Source organism: Saccopteryx leptura, chromosome 1 (genome assembly GCF_036850995.1).
Source record: "Saccopteryx leptura isolate mSacLep1 chromosome 1, mSacLep1_pri_phased_curated, whole genome shotgun sequence".
NCBI lineage: Eukaryota > Metazoa > Chordata > Mammalia > Chiroptera > Emballonuridae > Saccopteryx > Saccopteryx leptura.
Window position 1 is genome coordinate 217774080 of NC_089503.1, and position 16249 is coordinate 217790328.

The 16249-nt window shown below is 35.0% G+C and overlaps 1 protein-coding gene across 1 annotated transcript in view; it reads right to left on the minus strand.

Annotated features, from left to right (window-relative positions):
- Positions 1–16249, minus strand: part of IQCM (IQ motif containing M) — a 267294-nt gene that overhangs the window by 205358 nt on the left and 45687 nt on the right. The window contains exons 5-6 of the mRNA XM_066360174.1: positions 11456–11546; positions 6712–6803 (exon numbers count right to left, since the gene is read on the minus strand). Of these exons, the coding sequence (XP_066216271.1) occupies positions 6712–6803; positions 11456–11546 (183 nt within the window). The remainder of the gene's footprint in view (positions 1–6711; positions 6804–11455; positions 11547–16249) is intronic.

Here is a 16249-nt window from a genome sequence, read left to right on the forward strand (position 1 = left end):
AAATATAGCCTTAAAATATCTCAATTTTATATCTAAGGAGGAAATATTTACAGATACATGTAAAACAATATAAACATATATAAAGCAATATAATAAAATGAAACAAGAACAGAATCAGAAGCCTGAAAGTTGTAAGACTTGAGTTAGTCACCAAATTTAGGATATTTGGTTTTCTCATCTGAAGAATAGAAAAACTTCTGTCTTCAAAGACTCATCCAGTTTTTTGAGAGAAGATTGCATCACACTAATTAGATAATAATGCCATATATAACAATATTTAGACAATGTTTATTGTTATGAGTAAATGCTGAAATAAAATCAAGTAACAATATTTGGGTCTCAAAAAGAACTGCTCAGTCAGAGCTGACCAACATGAAGAGAAGGAAAATAGAATGATTTATGGCAGGGGTCCCCAAACTACGGCCCGGCCCGCAGGCCACATGCGGCCCCCTGAGGCCATTTATCTGGCCCCCGCTGCACTTCCAGAAGGGGCACTTCTTTCATTGGTGGTCAGTGAGAGGAGCATAGTTCCCATTGAAATACTGGTCAGTTTGTTGATTTAAATTTACTTGTTCTTTATTTTAAATACTGTATTTGTTCCCATTTTGTTTTTTTACTTTAAAATAAGGTATGTGCAGTGTGCATAGGGATTTGTTCATAGTTTTTTTATAGTCCAGCCCTCCAATGGTCTGAAGGACAGTGAACTGGCCCCCTCTGTAAAAAGTTTGGGGACCCCTGATTCATGGGAATTCATGAAATAGAAAGCAATGTGCTGTAGAGAAAATCAGTAAAGATAAAAACTGGTTTATTAAAAAAATAAATAAGGTGGACAGACCTTAAGCAAGACTAACCAAAGAGAAAGAAAGAAGGAGGGAAGGAGTGAGGTAGGGACTGCCTAAATAATCAATATCGAAAATTAACAAGGAGACAGCTTGTTACAACTGTCCACAGTTACACAAACTGTGGACAACCGAATGGCAATAGTTTAGACAATGTAGACATATTCCGATGAACATAGTAATAAAACTAATAATAGATAAAAGTAGTTTCATCAGTCCTAATTTTATTAAAGACATTTAATCTATGAATTTAAAATTCCATATAAAGAAATCTCCAGACCACCTGGCTCTACTACTGACTTTTTCCCAACATCTAACAAAAAAAAAGCACATATTACATGAATTATTCTTAATTAAAAAAAATTATTTGTGTTCATTATAATATAAAATAATACAAAAATAAAATAAAAGAGGGAAATTCATAGACAAGTAATGATTATGCATCACAAAACAAGGAATTCTATTAATCTAATTCTGGATACCTGAGGCTTCACAATAAATGCATACATATATACAAGATGGATGGATGGATGATAGATAGATAGATAGATAGATAGATAGATAGATAGATAATAGATAGATAGATAGATAGATAGATAGATAGATAGATAGATAGATAGACAGACAGACAGACAGATAGATAGATAGATAGATAGATAGATAGATAGATAGATAGATAGAAGTGATGCCCATTTATTGCTGTTTATTTTTCTTTTCTTAACTAGGAAAGTTCTAGGCCACTGGGAATAGATATGAACCCTAAAAACAAACTACTCTAAAAAACATTAAACCCCTATAGAATCAGCCTTCCTTATATTTTCTGGTTTTATTATTTCATGATTTCTTGTCAGTTCAGCCAGGTTTTAAAGTTATCTTTTAATATTTAACTAGCTTTTTTAGGTGTTCTGCAACCTAGAAATCTTTCCTTGCATAGTTAGTTGTTCACCATTTTTTTCAGACACACACACACACAGAGCTGTATTTTTTCAGCCATAGTTTTTATTCAAAATAAAAAGTCTATTTGAGTTCCATGGGTGAAAATATTTATTCTAACAAACTAGATGACTTTCCTTATTTAAGAGAAAAGTGAATTTAAAAATTGGTACCACTCTTTCAGAAAGTAAAATAGCAGTATGTTTATTCATCCAGCAAAATATTGTAAGCATATCTGGATCTAAGGGATCTGGTAGTAAAAAAAGAATAATAAATTAATCAAAACTACTGGAATTCATGGAGACTACATTCTAGCAGGTGGAAGCTGACTAAACCAGGTAAGTAAAATAGACAAAAATGTCCCAAGGCTTTAAGTATTAGAGATGCAAATAAAACAGAAGAGGTAAGTGGGTCTGGGAGGTATGGTTGCCACTATGACAGGCTGGTCATCGGTGTCCTTACTGATAAGGAGGCATTTGGACAAAACCTAGAAATGGTGAAGAAATGGTGTGACATTTAGGGGAAAGATCTTTCCAGACAAAGAGAACAACAAGTAAAAATTTCTTGAGTTGGACTCATTAGGTTAGAACTGTTACTAAGAATCCAGGCAGAAATGGTGATGAAGCAGTTGAAAGTGAACTGAAGTTCAGGAAAATAACCAAGCGGGAGATGTAAATTTGAGGTTGTCAGAATATGAATAATACTCAAATCCATGGATGGATAAAATTACCAAGGGATAAGTAAAGCTAGAGAAGAAATCCAAAACTTGATTGTCAACCCACCAATGAAGCTTAAAATATTGTTGTAGTTAAGAGGTGAGCTGGTTGAATGGGGGTGGTCTTCCATGTGAGATTTTTGAAAATATTTCAAAGGTCTCTGAGCCACTCTCAGAGAATATATGTAGTATGTGATAGAAGGTAAAAGTCATTGGAGGAAAAGAGCTTTGGGAATTGACAATCCTATGAATGAGAGAACATATTCATTTGGATACCAAAATCGCAAAGTTATTATAAGACTAGTGCTGGAGAAAGGAAAAGCATCACGGGGCTAAAGATTTTAAGATAGGAAAGAATGGATACAAATCAACAGATAACTGTGAGAAGGAGAGGTGATGAAGGATATTATTTGATTACAGGAGATTCAAAACTGGGAGTTTTAAGGAAAAGGAAGGGAGGAAGATCTGGAAACAGCTTGAAGGGTAAGGAGGTGACCCCTCCTCCCATCACCAGTCCCAGAAGCATGGGAGAGAAGATCATCACCACTCCAGAGGGCAGCTGAGGAAACGTTCTCAGAGTTGGGAATGGAGCACAGATTTCAGTTAACCAAAAGAGTGAAGGGAACCCTTAGAAGAGATTAAGGATTTAGAGTGTTTGTTAGTTACTGGTTATGAGTTCAGGGAGAACAGTAAATAGGATCCAGGAATGGAAAGAGTGAGGGATGAGGTCAAGAGAAAAAACATACAGAATTATATTGGGAATGCAGGTTGGGTAATAAAAGGTAATAAAAGGTGATCTGGAAGTTCTACATGTCATGCGGAGATTGATGTATGACAGAGTTAAAAGACATACTTAGAGATATTTGTCCTGAGGGTCTCAAGGCTGTGAACTTAACAAATAAGAATAGGTAAAATATCTTGCCAAGACCAGAGTCTGGGGGGGTGTCTTTGCCTCTCTTGTCAATGATTATATAAGAAGGGTTTTAATATCTGAGCAGTAGCTGTACTGAAAAAAGAAAATTTTCTAACTTTTTCATCCCTTTTATTGAGGGCAGTTTCTTTTCTTGAGGATTACAGATGATGAAAGCAAAGCCCAGAAAACTGAAGGGATTTGTGCCAGGCCACCCAGAGCTGGTTCTTACGGAGAGCAATGTGGGCTTCTTTGACACGTCTTCCTTTGCTCCAGTGCTTACTTTTCAAAAAGTCCATGAAAGCTTTTCTGCCATGCACCTATTCCCTCAGAACCATAAAGATGGGGAAACAGCACTCAAATTACTGGTGAAAGGGGCACTTAAGTAATGTAAGTTTAATTTATTAAACTAGGAGGATAAACAGGCAGATTCAAGGTCTAGAACACAATGCTTACTAATGAGAATGGCAAAAATAGCTGAATCCAGAAAAGGTCACAGGGACTGTGTTTACACAGGAACAATAAACCTCACTTCCTGAGTTTGGTGCTGGGCTAGTGGAAGTCAGTGTTGTAATGAGGTGTGCCTTGTGCTGCTGGGAGCATGCTCTTTAGAATAGGGTCAAAGCTAGATCTCCAACACCAGGTTTTCAAAACTATTAGGCTTTACAATTTATATCTAGGGAATTTTGTAGCTAAAAATCATAGTTCAGTTTTATTCAACACCAGGATAAATGTTGTACACTTTACAAGTATCATCTAAAAACTTTGAGGTTGGTATTGTTATTATTCCCTGTTTAACTAATGAATCACAGAATGAGGAAGGAACCTGGATGAGGTTTCCTGGCTAGAAACTGGCAGAGCCAAAATTCTAACCTCATTAGAGTAACTCCAATGCTTTCTCTCTTAATTACTGATCTATACTGTTTTAAAAGATAAGGCTTCAATCAGTGTGAGATACATACATATAAAATGCATTATGAATAATGATATATAAGTCAAATGGATAGATATGACTTTGTCTTAATTCCCATGTTTTAATTTTCTTTTCTTTTTCCTTTAATAATTTATTTATTCTAAAAAAAGAACTGGGCAATTTTCAGTTAGGAGCCCAGTAAATTACCATACACCCCAGAGAAAACCGCAAAATCTACATTCTCTTGCAATATGAGCTCCATTCTATTCTTGACTAGGCCTCTGTGACTGTTACAGACATTCAGTGAAGCTGTAACTCACTAAACAGAGTTATACTAATGATGTGAAGAAACAGCTTTGGTGTGCAAATGTTTAGATTATAGCCTTAAAATGGACTAAAAATTAACATGCATATAAACAGTACTCAGTATTTTTTACCCAAGTCACAAAGCCAGGACCACACCCAAGTTATTCAAAAAGGAAATCCACATATTTCACAGTTTACTAATAGCTTATATAAAATAAGTTGCTGGATATTAACCTGAACATAACTTTGCTCTTATCAAATAATGTTCTAATTATAAGAGAAGTGGTTTGTCTGTAAAACAAGGCAGTGATGAAATTCCCACTCTTATTTGCTTAAAAATACATTTCATTTTAAAGAAGAGAAAAAAGAATGGCTACCCTATGGCATATGGAAATAGTGATTTTTATTGCAATTTTTTATACTTCTAGAATGTTCAACCTTCCAGCTCCCCATGAAGTTATGAGTACTGAGAGACTTATGTCATAAAAATGATAATCTGTCCAACAATTTAGTTTCAAAGCATATAAACTAAACTGCATAACATTTTTCTTAGTTTAATGGTATCTCTGCAGTCTACATATAATCAGTAAACACAAACTTTTAAAAAAGAGTGTCTGGTTCTATCCTTTCACATGTTTATATTCATTACTGTTATTATTGTATATTTTACTTTCCCAAATTCTTTTTTACTTTAGCAGTTAAAATGTTTTAGCTCTCATGCAGAAACAGACACACAGATACTTAGAGAAATAGATTCCATTTATTCTTTTTAATTTACTTTCATTCATTCATTCATTTATTCATTCATTCAACAAATGTTCATTATCACCAAATATGTGCTAGTGACTCATCACTGTGATAAGTACAGCGAGTCTTCAGTTTCCATAAAGTTATGGTTCTATTAGTAAATATTTCAGATATTTCAGACTAACACCATGAGAATTCCTGAACACTTCAATGAGCTAAGAAGTTCCCCCACAAGGCAAAGACACAGGCAATTGATCCAAGGTGGACGGTATTCAAAAACAGAGGCTCCTGTCAACCTTTAGGATGACCCTGAATAAACTCTAAATGTCACAGAATTTGTAGAACATTTACTTATGAAGTAGTTAAGCGCTGTAAACCTCAGCTTTCAGGATTATCAGATTTCAAGATTATTATCTATTAAAACAATTTTATCTATTAGACCTATCCTTTGTGAGGAATTTTTTACATCATTTACTTCACATACATATTCAATTCCAGACTCAACTGAGACCCACACATTATTCCATTATCCTAGGGCCTCAAATGATCTCATCGATACAAAAACATTTAAGCTATGGAGCAATATAATAACAACAAATTTTAAACAACCTATTGCATCTATTTTAGGTTCTAATATTATATTCACAAATATTAATAGTTTGGGAGAAAATCGGTTGAATTGATAGAATTGTGTTTTATGAACTCCACTTGATGCTGGAATTCCTTTTATAATAATTCAAACAAGTAAAGGCTGATAAAATTGTAGTTAGATCAAGGAAAATTCTTGCAAGAATGATTTGAGAACCCAAGGAGAAGTTAATTCGGCAAATTTTCAAAAATTTCTTCCAAAATTAATCAAAGTGCCACTCTACAAGAAGAGTTTTCTCTTAATGACAGCTTGAAGCTCAAGAACATGAGTAATAAGTTAGAAAGAGGGAAAAGTACAAAACAGTTTCTTTGAATCAATAGCTCCCTAGGTCTTCAAGTAGCTCACTAAGTTCTAAAGAGTTTCTCAGTCACACTTAAGAGGATTTAAAGAATTATTTATATTTTCCTTTGAAGAATGACAGTCTTTAAAATAATAATAACTGAACTATTGATAAACTTTTAAAATTATAAGAATTTATCCTTATAATTTTCTAATACTTTCAAAGTTCCTATACACCAAAAAACATTCCAAAGGAGCTAAAAATTTATCAGTGGTTCTTTCTGAAATCTCCATTGAACACAGTATTTGAAATAAAATAGAAGCAAAATGACTGTTCAGTACTAGCTGAACACTTTGTATTTTAAATGAATGCAAAATAATGAAAATCACTGCTACCACTATTTATACAATAAGACTTACCATTTTTTTTCAGAAGCCCCCTGAATGAGGAGGTCCTGTGTTGCAAGGGTAAGCCAAGTTTAGTGATGGGGAAGGCATATGAGTCCAACATTCTGTTTCAAAAATATAAAGTTAGAGTTCTGAGTAATTTAATAGTCTCTGTTTTGGAATACAAACTTTCAACACTAATGTTATAGAGTCAGGTACTAAGCTTGTTTCCTATCACAGACAAAGGCACATCATAGGCCCTCTATAAATATTTATTATTGAATGAAGACAAAACAATACCAAAATTTTCACAGCTCTGAGCACAGATAACAAGTAGTAAGATTTACTTTCTGAACAACAACAATAAAAAAAATCTTTAAAAAATCAGAAAAATGAACATGCATTATATTTATTCTCTATTTTGCAAAATATTTTAAGTAACGTGTTTTCTTTTTTTTTTTTTTTTTTTTTTTTTTTTTTTTTTTTTTTTTCTTCATTTTTCTGAAGCTGGAAACAGGGAGAGACAGTCAGACAGACTCCCGCATGCACCCGACCGGGATCCACCCGGCATGCCCACCAGGGGCGGTGCTCTGCCCCCCAGGGGGCGATGCTCTGCCCATCCTGGGCGTCGCCATATTGCGACCAGAGCCACTCTAGCGCCTGAGGCAGAGGCCACAGAGCCATGCCCAGCGCCCGGGCCATCTTTGCTCCAATGGAGCCTTGGCTGCGGGAGGGGAAGAGAGAGACAGAGAGGAAAGCGCGGCGGAGGGGTGGAGAAGCAAATGGGCGCTTCTCCTATGTGCCCTGGCCGGGAATCGAACCCGGGTCCTCCGCACGCTAGGCCGACGCTCTACCGCTGAGCCAACCGGCCAGGGCCGTAACGTGTTTTCTTATCATGACTTGGAGACCCTCAACCAAGTCAAAATGAAAAACCAGAAACGATGTAGAACCTTTAGAAAATGTGAATAAGTGAAAGGAAGAAAATTTAAATTATCCTTAATTTCCCATCCTAACATTTTAGCAATTACAAACCCTTCAGTGCCTCATAGTTGCCAAACATTCTACTAAGCCCTTTATGTGTCTTTTCACATTTAATTAACAAGCCTGTGGTTATTGATGATCATTATACTCATTTCATAAATAAACTAAGACATTTAACTGATTATGTCAGCTAGAAATGGATGGAGCCAGAATTTGAATCCAGGCAATGAGTAAGAACTTCAAGAACTAACCTTATTTATTTATTTATATTATTTTTTTATTTTTATTTTTTTTTAAGATAGAGGAAGGAGGGGAGAGAGAAACATTGATTTGTTGTTCCACTTATTAATGCATTCATTGGTTGATTCTTGTATGTGTCCTCACTGGGGATAAAACTCATAACCTTAGTATATCGGGACAATGCTCTAACCAACTGAGCTACCAAGCCAGGGCAAGAACTAAGGTTCCTATTACTACTTTAGACTGACATCATTTGTCACAATTAAACTGTGCAATATATTCCACACCTTTTCTATGTTTATGTGTACATAACTTTTTAGCTTATTTTTGCACTTTATATCATGAATACCTTTCTTTGTAAATGTACAAAGACGCACATGGTTATTTTGGCCCATTACATAGCATTCCATGCTATGGATTTAACATACTGATAGTTTATTTATAATTCTTCTTTTGCTGGACATTTGGGTTATTTCCACTCTTTTTTTATTAGCAAGGATAAAAGTCTTTTGAGCATTCATATTTGTATACTTATCCAATTATTTTTCATAAATGCCTAGAAATGAAACTGCTAATTCACATGTTATAAAAATGTTAAAGAAATTTTTAGGATGTTAAAGCATTTTGTCCATCAAAGAGTTGGGTCTGTGAGAGAAGAGAGTGTGACTGTCCTATTCAGAGCTTTACATTAGGCACATAGTAAGCACTCAATAAATAGTAAATAAATGACTGATTATAAGATCCATTAATCTTATCACTCATGTGATCACACCCATGCAGGTATCAAACAACTGAGGTATCGCTAATATAACAAAAGCATATTGCCAACGTTCACTTGCATAAATTATAGAATGTATTTACAGAAATGCAGTTGTCATACCTCTAAATGTATCAAATATCATCAACTAAAAATCTACTCTAATAAATGAGTGAATAATAAATGAATTTCCTTGATGGTAAATCAACATTTAAAATTCAATCCCACTTATCATTATTGTCTTAAAAAGAGTATATTAATGTATGATAATCTTTGAAGTTCAAATTTAAAGGTTCATTAAAGAACTTCACTTTCTTGAACTTAAATTTGAAAAAGCAGAAGTATTCAAATTTGTTTTTCCTCTGCAAGACAAATTTAAGACAAGAAAATAAGTCATACATTTATAAGATTCTATACTATTTCTTTATGTACTATCCAAAGAAATTTCTTTCACTGGACCAATATATTTATGGCCTACCTAAGAATATTGTGCCACATTAAAAATTAGTTTTTTCCAAGGCATTTTCAGGGGAATACAAGTAGTTTATGTACAACTTCTCTCACAGGGGTCTATTTCTTTTATTTCTTTTTTTGTTTTTAACAGAGATAGAGAGAGAGTCAGAGAGAGGGACAGATAGGGACAGACAGACAGGAACGAAGAGAGATGAGCAGCATCAATCATTAGTTTTTCGTTGCGACACCTTAGTTGTTCATCGATTGCTTTCTCATATGTGTCTTGATCATGGGCCTTCAGCAGACCCAGTAACCCCTTGCTTGAGCCAGTGACCTTGGGTCCAAGCTGGTGAGCTTTGCTCAAACCAGATGAGCCCGTGCTCAAGCTGGCAACCTCGGGGTCTTGAACCTGGGTCCTCCACATCCCAGTCTGACGCTCTATCCACTGCGCCACTGCCTAGTCAGGCAGAGGGGGGGTCTATTTCTTGAACAGAAATATTTTGAGAGTCTCACAAAGAGTTGGTCAATTGCCTATCCCTGCATTGTTAACAATCCCACCTGACTTCCTGACTGATTCTGTTTTCCTTCTTGTTGCTTATACCCTCATCACTAAGTTTCCTAATCTCGATTATATGGTGAACTAGATGTCAATAAAAATTTCAGTGTAATGACATTTTATTTGTTCCATTTAAGCACAGGTTTTCTAAAACCTAGAGTCATCATGTCTCAAAACAATTATTTGTGTTTTCTTCTGCGTTCCCATCACACTTCTAATATTAATAAAATGAAGTTAACTGCTAAGGTAGGAGACAAGTTACCGCCATAAACTTGCTGTAAAGACAAGGCAGCCCAGGTGGATTTAAGTTCAGGTTTTATGTGCCCCAGGCTGTCACTGCAAGTACATGTACTTTCTCTTAATTTCAAAGACTGTTGATCTTCCCCATTAAGCAAGGCATGTTTTTATTTAAAAAATGGGACATTAGGATGTAGGGAGAACTCTATGTTCTACCACTTGCAGAAAAAAAATTATTATTTGGTAAATATCCAACTCTCTTGAGAAAGACATACTGAAAACTATTACATATGATCAGATTTATTGTTAATGTGTCCACTTGTCCCTAAATCATTACCATTCTTCCTTGGATTATCAACACCATCTAAATATACTGAAAACTGTAGATTTTCAAATTAATGTTTCTATTTATTAAAATCTTACTTGAAATTCTAAACTATTTAGTTAAATTGTTATATTAACTATTCTTTTAATAGCTACCGCTCTGCTAAACCAACCCAGACCTTGTGTTAATATAAGTAAAGGCAGAAAGGAAACTTTTATAAGCCAGTAAATTCCCAATACAATCATTTCTTTCCTTTACAATTAATATGTTATCATGAATAAAACTAAATCCCCAGTATTAAAGATCTCCATCTATTTCACTCTTCCAAACTTGAGTATCTGATTACACGTAAGCCAAGAGGGTGGTTACTTCTGAGCAAGAATCTTCTAGTGTTAAGCACACACAGTTTGCAGCATAAATACTGGAAGATTAATGACATTCTGTATAGCCATGGAGATGTTTTCTCAAATTTCTGTTATTTATAATTGTGCCAATTACCTTACATTTCTGACCATGTATAATAATGAATTAATGTAAAAACAAGGCTCTGAAAAAAGAAAAACATCTTGACAGAGCATTATTTACATTCTACATGTATAAATGTTCTTACAAAATGTGCCGAAAGGCATTAAGAGGGTCTGTTTGTAGCTTTAGGGCCAACAATTATACACACAATTGCAAAATTATCTTGAAGAATATGATGCTATTTAGTGGAATAATTTAGCAAAATAACTGACCCATCTCCCCACACCTTTGGAAAGCAAAAGCAATAATACTCAAAATACCTGGCTTCTAACTGTGCTTTGTAGGATTAGCCTCACTTTCGTTAGGAAAGGAATAACTTTAGTAAATCAAAAAAAGAAATATTATAATTTAATTTAGCTCCATAATTGCTGCAGATGAGTTATTAAGATACCAAACTTATGTAATATTATCATAAAATATGGCATTTTTCTCAGGAAAGTCACAAATTGGATTTGAGCTTATGCACTGTAAAACCCAGATGGTTTGCTTAGCTACTCACACATCCTCCAGTTCAAAAGTTAATTGAACTGAAAATGAAAATTTTGATAATTGATATGCTTTGAGGGACTCAAGCAGAAGGATAAATTAGCCTCATGCATGGGATGTTAATAGATTTTTTAAAAACCACAAGAACTGGTCAGGAAATTATGGCAAAGTAGACGAAAAGAACATGTTTTTTATAGGCTAGCTTATCACACATTACCTGGACTTCTCGTGGTGCTGCTGCTTTTCTTTCTCCATTCTTTTACCCACGGATTCAATATCAGTCACTATTTTACCCAGTGTAACATGTTCTGGAATTTAAAAAAAAATCTTTAATTATATACTGTTAGTTTTCAAGTTATAAGTGCATTTTTCAAATTAAATTGCAAATCACAGATTTTTTTAATAACAAGTAGTACCATATTTTTCAAAAAAATTACTAACACAGGGGTACTCTAAAAACACATTCCAGTGGTTGTTTTCACCCCATGCTCCTCAGATGTTTTGCAATTACTAAAATTTAGCACTGAAAGTATGGAGTAAATGAACTCCATATATCAAGAAGGAGAGAGCTCCCCAAGAAATGGCGGCAGCCGCACAGCACACCTCAATGGGTGCAAATAGCCTCGTTTATACAGATCGGCATTATCATCATGATTATCATGAGGCTGAGTTTTTAAGGCGAGCCTGCTATTTTAAAATAATTTAGCAGTCATGAGTTAATATAAATAGAAACACTGAATGCTCCAGGAATCTCACCCATTTGATAGAAAGACATGTCCAAAAAAGGCAAAGTTTCTGCTTTAAAAAAAAAATCGAGTTCCTGGAGTCCAAAGAGAAAATTACATAAATATTTTCAAAATACTTATTACTTTCTATTTTGTACAGGCAATAGGACTAATATATAGTTTGAAACATGACAACAAAATATTGTCACACATCAAGTACCTTTTCATCTACTAGTTCAGGTCTGTTAAAGACATATTAAAGATGAAACAGGAGATAAAACCCTCTGTTTTAGAATTATTTAGAAACTTGTGGTTTTTGAATGCTAACAGACAGAAAAGCACAGCTGACCACATTATGCAATTTAGATGGAAAAGGTGCCCCGGCCAGTGGTTCAGTGGATAGAGCGTAGGCCCAGCAACATTGCAGATTTAATTCCTGGTTGGTCAGGGCACACATGAGAAGCAACCATCTCCTTCTCCTCATCCTCCCTCTTCCTCTCCCCTATTATCCTCAGGCTCTAAAAATAACTCAGTACTCAAGTTTCAGCCCCAGATGGTTGTGGGGGGGGGGGGGGGGCCGCAGGGGAGGATCCTGGTCAGGGCACATGCAGGAGTCTGCCTCACTATCTCCCCTCCTCTCACTTAAAAAAGAGAAAAAAAAGAAATAAAGAAAATGCATAGCATGGGATATAAAAATTTTGGAGAAGAACAGAACATCAATATTTGTTGACTCTTTCTAATATACCAGGATGTTAGTTAGTATTCCTTATGAATCATCTTATACTTAAGCTTCATAACTGTTTGGTGAAGTACTGTGATTACTCCCTTTTCTACATGAGAAAAGCAGATGACCCAAGATATTGTAAATCAAAAGGTACAGAGCCAGAAAGTGAACCTTGATCCCTCTGACTGTAGGTTCACCCTTCATCACTCTGTTCTACTGCCCTCAGAGCTCATGGGTCCTCAGGTACCTATCAGGGAAAGAGGGTACTCTCCACCTTCCTTACTTTGGAGGGTAACTATAGAGCTCAAAAGACATACTTTCTGTAAAGCTACATGGTAGGCTGAGGAATATCATACTAAGATAAAGTAGAGAAAAAATTTATAAGTCTGAGTCTAAAAAATAGAAACACTGGTTTCAGCCTGGTAGCTCAGTAGGTTAAAGTGTCATCCAGATATGCCAAGATTGTGGATTCAATCCCTGGTCTGGGCACATAGAGAAATCAACCAGTGAATGCATGAATAAGAATATTTGTCACATGCTAAGCATGCTAATTGATGCATATAGATTATCATATTTTATTCTCACAACCACACCATAAAGTAGGTACTATCTTTATTTCCATTTCACAGATAAGGACACTGGAGCAAAAAAATAGAAGTTAACTTTTCTGAGGTTATATAGCTAGCTAGTAGGTAGAGTCAATATTCAAACCCAAGCAGGTCATCCTTCAAGCCAGCATTCTTAATCACAATATACTCAATATGCATATTTGTTTGTTTATTTAAGTATATCTACTTAGTGAATATGGCTTGCTAACTCCTAGGAAGGAACGATGTAGGATATATCACATTAATTTCTTTTTTACTCAATGTGTTATATATAATCTATTTCCATCTTCTTTTTGATGTTCATAATGCCAAAATTGGCTGGCCACCTCCTATAGCATTTTGATCTATCTCCATTAGTTTTTGAACACTCCTTCTTTCCGCACAATAAGAGTTCTAGGCTCACTTTGTCCTTTCACTGTCTTTGACCTGAAATTGAGTTTCCAAGAAGCAGTGATCATTATCTCTTCTAAAACTACCTTGCTCCCCATTCTCTAGTTTCCTAATCAGAAAATTCTGGTAAGATTCATGTCAAAAGTGCTCAATATACTCGACAGAGCCCTTAATGTTTGATATTTTCCACCTCTTTGTGCTTCATTTTATAAATTTCTTATTTATTTAAGCAAGGGAGACGGAGAGAGGAATAGAAAGGGACAGAGAGAATGATGAGAAACATCAATTCTGCATTGCGACACCTTAGTTGTTCATTGCTGACTTTCTCATATGTGCCCTGACCAGGGGACTATAGCAGAGAGAGTGACCCCTTGCTCAAGTCAGCGACCTTGAGCTAAAGCCAGCGACCTTGAGCTTCAAGCCAGTGACCTTTGGGCTCAAGCCTATGACCATGGAGTCATGTCTATGATCCCATGCTCAAGCCAGTGACCTCGTGCTCAAACTGGTGAGCCTGCACTCAAATCAGATGAGCCTGTGCTCAAGCCAGCAACCTCAGGGTTTTGAACCTGGGTCCTGTGTGTCCCAGGTCAATGCTCTCTATCCACTGCCTGATCAGGACATTTTATAAATTTCTTAAAGATACCTTCTCTAGCTTAATAATTCTAACTTCAGCTTTATTAAGTCTGTATTTAAAACTTACTAAATTTCTGACTTAAATTATACATATACTTCAAGAACTTCTTTGGTTCTTTCTCAAATCATCCTGAACATTTTTATAGTCTCTAATTTATTCATATTTTTATACTTTTAGTTTTTAAACATATTAAGCACACTTCTTTTCTATTCTATATCATAAAATTCTAATGTCTATGGTCCTTGTAAATTTTATTTTATTTGGGGCCAGATGAAGGACTAAGTCTCCACTCACAGTTGCTGATTTCTCTTTTATTTATTTTTTAATTATAAGCTCATATTCAATAAGAATGGGAATTATTTGCAAGCTGGGATTAAGATTCATTCCTGAAGCAATAATTTATTTTTCCTCCAGGTAGTTGAAAAAACTTTCAACTCACAATGACATTAAACTAATTTCTCACTTAGGGATTTCTAAGATACAAGTAATATGGATTCTGATTCAATCCCAGGTGAGCTCGTTTGTGGTTATAAATTATAAGAGGAAACTTTTTTTCCTGCTCTCAAAGCCAAGAGGAGACATTCAAGTTTCTTTGCAATTTCCTCCTTACAAAGGAAGACTTTTTACTCTCCGGGTTTATCTTTCATTGATGGCATCACCTCCTAGGGAGACTCAGATCTGGGGAGTCTTTGCACTGACCTCCTATCTTGTGTGTGGCATGAGTATTTATTCTGAGCTTTGCTCATGCAATGAAAATGAAAGCTCAAGGCTACCAGATGTATGCAGCAACAGACTCTGAGCTCTACCCTAAATCTTCAGATTTGTCCTTTTATTTTTCCCAGTCTGGATTTTCAGGTGCTCTATAAAAATGTGTTGAATAAAGTAATGCCTTAAATATTTTTTCCCATTTTGCTAGCCATTCACATTTCAAGACTCAACTCTGGAAATACTATTTGGTATAAACATTGAAATAATTTGCAATACTCATTATAATATCTAATGCACATCAAACATTTGTTACATGAATCAATAAGTAAAAGAGTTAACACTCATTATTCAGTTACTCAAGATGTTTAATATCACTACTTACTATAAGTTTGCCATTCCTTCTTCAACTGATGCCCATTTCTGTCCCAATCATCATAACAAGTAGGAGCTCTGATTTAGGTGGCTAAAACAGCCAATCTTAAATACAATAGTCGTTAAACTGAACTAATTAAAGTTACTAGGAACTAGTTTTCTAAAATTTAGAAGGTTTCTTAAATTATAGCTGGTAGATAATATGTTTCAGGTATGTAATACAGTGATTCGACATTAGTATACTTTACAATGTGATCATCACACTATGTCTAACAATCAACTATCACTGTGCAAACTTATCACAGTATTATCGACTATATCCACCCTCACATCTTTCATCCATCTTCTCCCCCTCCCCTCTGGCAACCATCAGTTTGATCTTCTTTTCTATCAGTCTCTTTTTGTTTTGTTTTGTTTTATTCATTTGTTTTGCTTGTTTAGATTCCACATAAAATGAAACCATATGGTATTTGTCGTTCTCTGTCTGACTGATTTCACTTAAGACCTAGAGGGTATTATGCTAAGTAGAATTTAGAGTTTTAATAATGCAGAAATTGGATACCATAAAAGGGAATGTGTTCCTATCACAGGTGTCTCCTGGCAGAGCATTGATAACTTTCTGGAGAACATTATAGAGGGGAATTTATACTATAAAAATAGTTGGGCTAGAAGAGATTCTGGCTGTCTTGTGTAGAGAGACTTAATGATACTATAAAAGTGCCTCACATAGGTTAAATTCAGATCCTTTACCTTTAAAAAATGAGATTTTTAGGTTTTGTATATTGAAGTGATTATAAAATACTTTTTTCACCTGGCTCTTTTTAAGACCCACTACTTAAATTGCATTCAA